Consider the following 8,735-nt stretch of genomic DNA (forward strand, 5'->3'; position numbering starts at 1 on the left):
AAGACATACAATTTTAAATGTAACGCAGGGAATTCTGGGAATGTCAATTTACGGTTATTCATTGTAAATTATACGGTATTTTTCACTTCCAAAAACGGTATACTACCGTAAAATTGATGTCCAATACATGTAATGTCCAATACAGTTTTTCACCGTATATAGTAGGGGAATTTACCGTTAACCATTTAACAGGCTTTTACTGTAGCATTTTACCGTTAAATTCACGGTCATTTTTTACAGTGTACATACATACATACATTCATATAAATGCAATAGATTGATCGAACATAACAGTGAAACTTTACATTGTTAGAAAATAATTCTAATTCCAAAAACACTATTTTCTCTTTATAAAAATAAAAAAAAAGTCATTATGGTTTCCATATATATATATATATATATATATATACACACACATATTTGTTACGAAGAACCGCAACATTAAAGGACTTGCATGGACACAAAATAAATAAATACATTTTATATATATATATATATATATATATATTTTCTCCCTTGGTGCCCACTTTTAACCTTATCAGTACAATATAACAGACTATATTTCTCACCCTTGCATTGTGCCTTCAAGTCTTCTATGTAAATTTCTTCTTTGCATGTCAAATTAGATACAGTGTCTTCAAATGCCTTTTTCTCATGCCTGTTTGCAAGTTTTCAGATTTCCCTCTGGGTCCTATATGCATTTCATCATTTATATGTTATAAAAGGATGGTACATTTGTAAAACTGCATTAGAGGATCATAAAACAAAACAAGTCTGTTCTAAAAAGTGTCATAAAAATATAAAAAACCTTATAATATGTTGTATCCTCTCATGAGTAATCATAACAACAGTTTAAATGCATTATAATATTTACTTATTTGTGGTTATTGCTTTTAAGATTATGATGATTCATAATACACAATGAACACAATGCATCCACTTAACTTACAATGGATTATATTTCCTATAGTTATAGTGCATTATAAGTCTCATATCTTGCCATCGTTAACTTGTTACTTTACTTAAAGCAGACAAAGACCACTTATAAATAACAATAACAACAACAATAAGAAGAAAAAATATATATACAGTATTTATTTCTTAAACAGCCATGCGATCGAATATCTGATCAGATGAATGTGTAATATGACAAATTTGATTTAACTATATTTATTGTAATATCAGTAAGATAGTAAGATACTGTACAGATCTTAAATAAATAATGTCAAGATATGAGACTTATAATTAAGCGGATTTATTAAAATAGAAAAACTGAAATATCACATGGTCCTAAGTATTCAGACCCTTTGCTCAGTATTTAGTAGAAGCACCCTTTTGCTCTAATACAGCCATGAGTCTTTTTGGGAAAGATGCAACAAGTTTTTCACACCTGGATTTGGGGATCCTCTGCCATTCCTCCTTGCAGATCCTCTCCAGTTCTGTCAGGTTGGATGGTAAACGTTGGTGGACAGCCATTTTTAGGTCTCTCCAGAGATGCTCAATTGGGTTTAAGTCAGGGCTCTGGCTCTTTTTCAGCTGCAGGGACAGGACGACTGGTTGCAATCGAGGGAAAGATGAATGCGGCCAAGTACAGGGATATCCTGGACGAAAACCTTCTCAAGAGTGCTCAGGACCTCAGACTGGGCCGAAGGTTTACCTTCCAACAAGACAATGACCCTAAGCACACAGCTAAAATAACGAAGGAGTGGCTTCACAACAACTCTGTGACTGTTCTTGAATGGCCCAGCCAGAGCCCTGACTTAAACCCAAGTACCAACAACGAGTTTATTGGGAGTTTGAGTTCGGGAGCCGACAAGGCCAAAACAACAAACAAAATGTTCTTAGTTTTTAAACCTTACCTAACCAAAAGAAAAGAAAAGAAAGTACAGCCCAAAAAAAATTAGATCAGAAGGTTTTACAAACCGAAATGGTGTCAGGCTCCTTACTATCCCAATTTTTTGTATTTACAATATTTACAAGCCAAGCAAAACCAAGTTTAGAGGGCAATCTAAAAATCAGTGTCAAACAGGCAAAGGGGGTCAAATACACCAGCAGATATTTTGCTACAACACTTTCGCAAACAAAACACAAAATAAACAGAGCCACTTGTGTAATCTGATTCACAATCTTATCATTTTTGAATCAGTGTATTATTTTTTGTTATAAATGATATTTTATTTTAAAAAAATATTTTATATAGTTCTATATAAATTATATAGTTATGCTATGAAATATTACGTTTTAAATATTTACATAAATATTAAGTTAAACAACATCGATATTATTAATACATGTAAAATATTTACAGTACAGTAGACAGATAGATGTATGTATATAATTTTAACATTTAATAAAATATTCTGGTGCACTGTCAAGGATCATTAAATGTTAACTTAATTTTTATGTATCCTAATGATTCTGAAAACATATGGGTTAATGATTCTGTGCTGCTTGATCTTTAATTAATTTTCTTTCTTTTTTTGTAATAAATGATATTTTATTTAAAGAAATATTATATTTTAAAATGATGTATCTTCTATGTGTATATACCATAGTTACCATAGTTCATGACTATAAACACAAGTTTAGTTTCTCTGAGAGAAGAGTTCATGGACAGAAAGCTTTTCTTTGTTTCGAGATAGAGTCATCTCTGAACTCTCTGGGATCACTTGTCTTTGTGCTTGTTTTAGGAAAAAGCCCTTACCTGATGTTCACAAACAGGCACGAGATCAGACGCATTGACCTGGTGAAGAGGGACTACACACAGGTGGTTCCTACTCAGAAGAACGCAGTGGCCATTGATATCGACGTTGTTGCCAACCGCATGTACTGGTGTGACCGTTTCCAGCACAAAATATACAGGTGACCTCATCTTGACCTTTTGGTTATTATGCTGTAAATATGGAAGCGGTTTAGCTGAGCACTTAAAAGGAGAGCCAGGACTCATTTAACAGCAAAGTGCTGCTTCACATGCTTGTGATGTGTTAATTATTTTAAACTCAGGAGATATGACTCAATTTATTTACATATCCCTCCCTCACACACTCAGACCGTTACTCTCAAGATAACACTCTCTCTAGTGAAATTAATTCAAACGAGATGCAGAGAGGCAGAAAAACAGCACTTACGAAACATTTTAATTGCCATATTACTGAAACAGAGATTATGTAGGTGTTCCAATCAGAAGTGATCATGCTTATGTTTCTTGGGAATATGCACTGTATGTATGTACACACTACTGCTCAAACGTTTGAGGTCAGTAAGATTTTTTATTTTATTTTTTTAAGAAGTCTCTTATGCATTTATTTGATTATTGTGAAACATTATTACAATTTAAAATTATTAAAAACAGTTTTATATTTTAATATATTTTAAAATGTAATTTGATTCCTGTGATCAAAGCTGAATTTTCAGCATCATTACTCCAGTCTTCAGTGTGACATGAGCCTTCAGAAATCATTCTAATATGCCGATTTGCTGCTCAAGAAACATTTCTTATTACCAGGTTTTGCTGCTTATTTGTCTGATTGTGTGTAAACTGTGATCAAACATTCAAAAGAACAGCATTTATTTGAAATAGAAATCTTTTGTACATTATAAACGTCTTATCTGGCACTTTGGATAAATTGGATGCATCATTTGTGAACAAAAGTATTAATTTCTTCACAAAAAAAAAACAACTTGCAGACAATTCATGTTAATGTACAAATTCTTGCAAAACTCCCTGAAACTGATCAATTGTTGCAAAAAAATAAAAATAAATAAAAACTGACAAAAAGTATAAACATAAATAAATGTAACATGATGCACTTTTAATGAATGAAACATCAGTAACTACATGGGTTAAGGTAAGGTTTAGGGGTAGGTTCAGGGTTAACTAAATACCTAGTTATTACCCAGTTATTGTAATCACTATAATAAGTACATAGTTTGTACACACGAAACATGAATGTAAAATAAAGTGCTACCATTATTTTTGTCAATTAACTTGTCTGTTATTTGTGAATTAAAGGGGTCATATGATGCGATTTCAATGTTTCCTTTCTCTTTGGAGCGTTACAAGCTCTTGGTGCATAAAGAAGGTCTGTAAAGTTGCAAAGACTAAAGTCTCAAATCCAAAGAGATATTCTTTATAAAAGTTAAGACTCTGCCACGCCCCCCTAAAACGGCTCGTTCTAACACGCCCCCACATATCTACATCACGATGTGGGAAGATTTGCATAACACCGCCCAAATGTTCACGCAAAGAAAGAAGGCGCAACTTTTATTCTCGCTGTAGTATGCCGTGTGTTTCGTTGTGAAAGCGAAACTATTTTGTTTGGCCTTCCAAAAGAGGACACGACTAGAAATCAGTGGTTAAGTTGTATTTACAACACTGTTCCAGAACAGTTCAACCCAAATATTCAGATGTGTGCAGCACATTTTATGGAGGACTGTTTCCTGATCCTGGGAGAGTAGACTACAATGCCGGCTGTTCTGACTCACAGACTGTAAGTACGTTTTCATATTTAAAGAATTTGCCACTGATGATTCAAACGAGAGTTTTGAGCAGTGTAGAGTAGCATATCTCATCGATATTTGCAGACATAGTTTTATAGTTACGTGGCGCGATGCAACGTGTAAAAAGACAGTATGACGGTGCTTTCACACCTGTAGATCGATTGCTTTGTTTCCAAACAGGGATTCAGATTATTACAATGTTGCTTTTTATTCTTGGAGCGGTTCGCTTTCACACGGCAAAGTTTCTAAACGGACCAAATTTGTTAATACAAGTCCACGTGCGAGTAAACTGTTCTCTCATTGGTCAAAGTTCCACAGTTTATTTTCTGGGATTCCACTGAGCTGTCACGCATGTCATCCATCAGGATGGAACGATAACAGCTTCGCGGGCTTATTGTTGTTGTTGTTTTTTTTTTGTAGCTGTCGTTATAATAATTTATCAATTTTGAGCAGGAGTCCAGGATTGATTGGGAAAACATTTTTAAAATGCACCTACAAAGAAGAGCAATAAGACGGCATTATAAAATAAAGTGCTCTTTGATTTTTGAATGGCAAAGACGTGCTCACCCACAGACATTCACAGGTTAATTTTGAGGTATTAGCAAAACAACAAAGCTGATGCTTTTCACGGAACTTACGTAATTACCCATCATAAATTGTGATATAGCCTGGTTCGTTGGTCCGTTGGATCGGATTGCTTTCTCACTACAACCGTACCACTCCAGAGTTCATTTTCAATCGCGCCAAGACCACCTCGTTCAGGCGATCTCGGACCGATTGTTTTGGCACGGATCGGAGTGCGATTGCCGTGTTCGCATATGCCCAAACGAACCGAGCTAAGAGGGGAAACGCGCCAGGTTCCAAAACAACAGGCCAGGTGTGAAAGCACCCTAAGTCATTATAATCCGTAATTATGTCCCCACTGGATGCAACAAATGCCTCGTTTATAATGGGTTTTAATGTTTTTGTCTCGTCGCTCCGGTCGGCCAGGGCATCACAGTATGGCAAGGGGCGTAACATTTCCGTCACACGCTTGAGGTATTCGGCCAATCACAACGCACTGGATAGCTGGCCAATCCCAGCACACCTCGCTTTTCAGACTGATGAGCTTTGTAAAAATCGACGCGTTTCAGAAAGGCGGGGCATAGAGGAGAAACAATAATGTACAGTATGTGGAAAATAATGTGTTTTTTTAACCTTAAACCACATAAACACATTTCATTACACCAAATACACAAAATAATGTTCTTTTTAGCAACATCATATGTAGCAACATCAACATCAACACTTTTGTAAAACTCCATTATCAAAAAAAAAAAAAGGATTTTTAGCATAATGACAGCAGCAATGATAAAAACAGCAAAATACCATGGGGTTAAAAATGTTATTAAAAAGTTTGTAACGACTGATTGATTCTTCCTTCAAAGTGCCCTGTGTAGACAGTAGATCAAGCACACTGTGTAATGTAATACAGGAAAGGTCTTGACTCTTGCCATATGAAGGTCTGGCCCTGTTACAAATTCATTTAAAACTCGCAAAGAACCTCTTGACTCATTTTTCCACGGTTCATCTCCCTTTCCTCCTGATTGCACATTCCATGTGATCTCGCTAATTGGGGACATTCACTTTCCTAATAATAGATACCTCTGCGGCTGCCCAAAATGATGTGCTATCTTATTAAATGGCAGAAGTCTGCTCCTGCCCTCTCTCTCTCTGCCTATCATTTGTCTCTTTTGGACTTATAAGTGAGGATAAAGTTCAAAGTCATTAGATGTAACTGCTCCGCTGTGAGCTTGAACTAGTTTGGGATGATATTGAAGCTGATAATAGAAGGCTGAGGGGTGAGTTGAGGCCCTACAGGGCCATTCATTCATTTGGACACCTGTGGCACTCATGAACACTTCAGATCATGTGAAGATCTGTAAAGAAAAGCACTGAGTATTAGAAAGGGATTTTAGTTAAAACTGTCCAGAATCTCAACATAAATGCTGTTTAATAAAACAGAGAAATAGAAAGCATGCTTCAGACAAAAGGATTATGTTAGTAACTGACCAGAGGTTTATTGCATACTGTACATTATATAGGTCTTCTATGTTTATTACATGTAAAATATGTGAAACAATATGCAAAACACAACAATAAACGTTTTCCAAACATAGTATGCTATTTTAGTGGGCCTTCCATTGACATATTTTTTGTGAATTTCAGGATATCACCAAAGAAAAGGGTGTTTGGAAATGCCAAAATGCAAATAAAAAACATTTTAAAGCATAAAAAGCAGTTACTGACATTCCATTCATTGGGGTCAGTAAGTTTTTTTTAAAGAAAATTATACTTTTATTCAGAAATGGTGCATTAAATTGAAAAGTGGCAGTAAAAACGTTTATAATGTTACAAATATATGCTGTTCTTTTAAACTTTCTATTAATCAAGGAATCTGGAAAAAAAATGTATCACAGTTTCCACAAAAAATATTAAGCAGCAAAGGTTTTCAACATGGATAATAATAAAACATTTTCTTGAGCAGCAAACCAGTATATTAGAATGATTTCTGAAAGATCATGTGACACTGAAGACTGGAGTAATGATGCTGAAAATTCAGCTTTGCATCACAGGAATAAATAATATTTTAAAATATATTAAAATAGAAAACAGTTATTTGAAATTATAATAATATTTTACAATATTACTATTTTACTGTATTTTTTTAATCAAATAAATGCATCTTCGGAGAGCATAAGAGACTTCTTTCAAAAACATTGAAAACAATTTTACTGGCAACAATTTTTGAATGGTAGTACTTGTATGTGAATTTGGGGATACTGCAAAAAAATGCTTAATGGAAATGACAACCAAGATGCAAATATTGCATTAAAAACATGTACAGTTGTGAATATTACATTCACTGACAGCATTTTTGGCTTTTACATGTTTTACAAAATAGATGTCAATGAAAGCAGTTTGTGGGCAGAGGATTTTTCCTCATTCTATCACTATGTATAAAACAATCACAACTGAAGTCATGTGATTTGACTGTTCGACTCGGCGTCTAGTAGCAGAACCTCTAATTTTCTGCATGTCTCTGCAGTGCTTACATCCACGAGGCGAGCGACCCGTCTCGACACGTTACTCTGATCGACTCCGATCTGCATTCCCCTGAGGGTCTGGCACTGGACTGGGTCCAACACAACCTCTACTGGACCGACTCTGGTGACAGAACCATCTCCGTGGCTTCAGCGGATGGCAGCAGGAGACGCGTGCTGATCAGCACTGATCTGAGCGAACCACGGGCCATCGCTGTGGATCCAGAGAGAGGGTGAGCAGCTATCAGACACATATCCAAATGACAAAACCACAAAAGGCCAGACTGCCTTTAAAGGTCACTGAGATGATAAGAGAAGCTTTCAGTGACATGCACATGGAGGCTGTGGAGTCTTAGAGAGGAAATGTTATTGAATTATCTTAATCCATAGAGATAGCCTTACCGCCACATTAATAGTTTCAAACATGCTGTTGTTTGCTTACAATAGTGAATGCCACAAAATTGTCCTTTTGTTAATGGACAAACTTATTTTAATAAGTCATTTAGGGCTGCTTTGATAGCTTTGACTTTTGTTATTGTCAAATAAGAGTCTTGACAGTAAAAAAGAGAAAAATCCTTTACACATCTTTTACTTTTGAAAAGCTTTTATACCATTTTCGAGAAAAGTTAAATTAAAAAAAAAAAATGTTATGTGCAACCATCAAGTGAAAGGTCATAACATATTTCCTGATACACATGTGTGTGCACATCTTAATGATTAGTTTCAAAAATATTTTAAACACATTTTCAAGATTTAAAAAAAAAATTTGCAACTATCATGAATTATTAATTTATAAATATCATTACATTTTTGGAGAATCAAACCCCATGACACACAGTGTTCTTATTATTAACTAAAATGAGAACTAAAACAATACAAAAAAATCTGAAATATTGCCTTGGCAACTAACTGAAATAAAATGTTTTTTAAAGTACTAAAATTACTAAAACTGGAATAAAAATTAATTCAAACTAAATAGAAATATAAAACTGAATATAAAATTTAAAATAAAAAGGACAAAAGCACATAACAAATTTGCTAAAACTTATAACAAACAAACAAAAAACATCAATATTCAGATTTTGTGTTACATGGAGATTTACATGGATATATATATATATATATATATATATATATATATATATATATATA

At 34.4% G+C, this 8,735-nt stretch overlaps 1 protein-coding gene across 1 annotated transcript in view; it reads left to right on the forward strand.

Annotated features, from left to right (window-relative positions):
* Positions 1-8,735, forward strand: part of LOC107559340 (low-density lipoprotein receptor-related protein 8-like) — a 39,343-nt gene that overhangs the window by 18,465 nt on the left and 12,143 nt on the right. The window contains exons 7-8 of the mRNA XM_016243125.1: positions 2,691-2,862; positions 7,589-7,816. Coding sequence (XP_016098611.1) covers positions 2,691-2,862; positions 7,589-7,816 — 400 coding nt within the window. The remainder of the gene's footprint in view (positions 1-2,690; positions 2,863-7,588; positions 7,817-8,735) is intronic.

This window comes from Sinocyclocheilus grahami, unplaced genomic scaffold (assembly GCF_001515645.1).
Source record: "Sinocyclocheilus grahami isolate Dianchi unplaced genomic scaffold, SAMN03320097.WGS_v1.1 scaffold682.1, whole genome shotgun sequence".
NCBI classification, from domain to species: domain Eukaryota; kingdom Metazoa; phylum Chordata; class Actinopteri; order Cypriniformes; family Cyprinidae; genus Sinocyclocheilus; species Sinocyclocheilus grahami.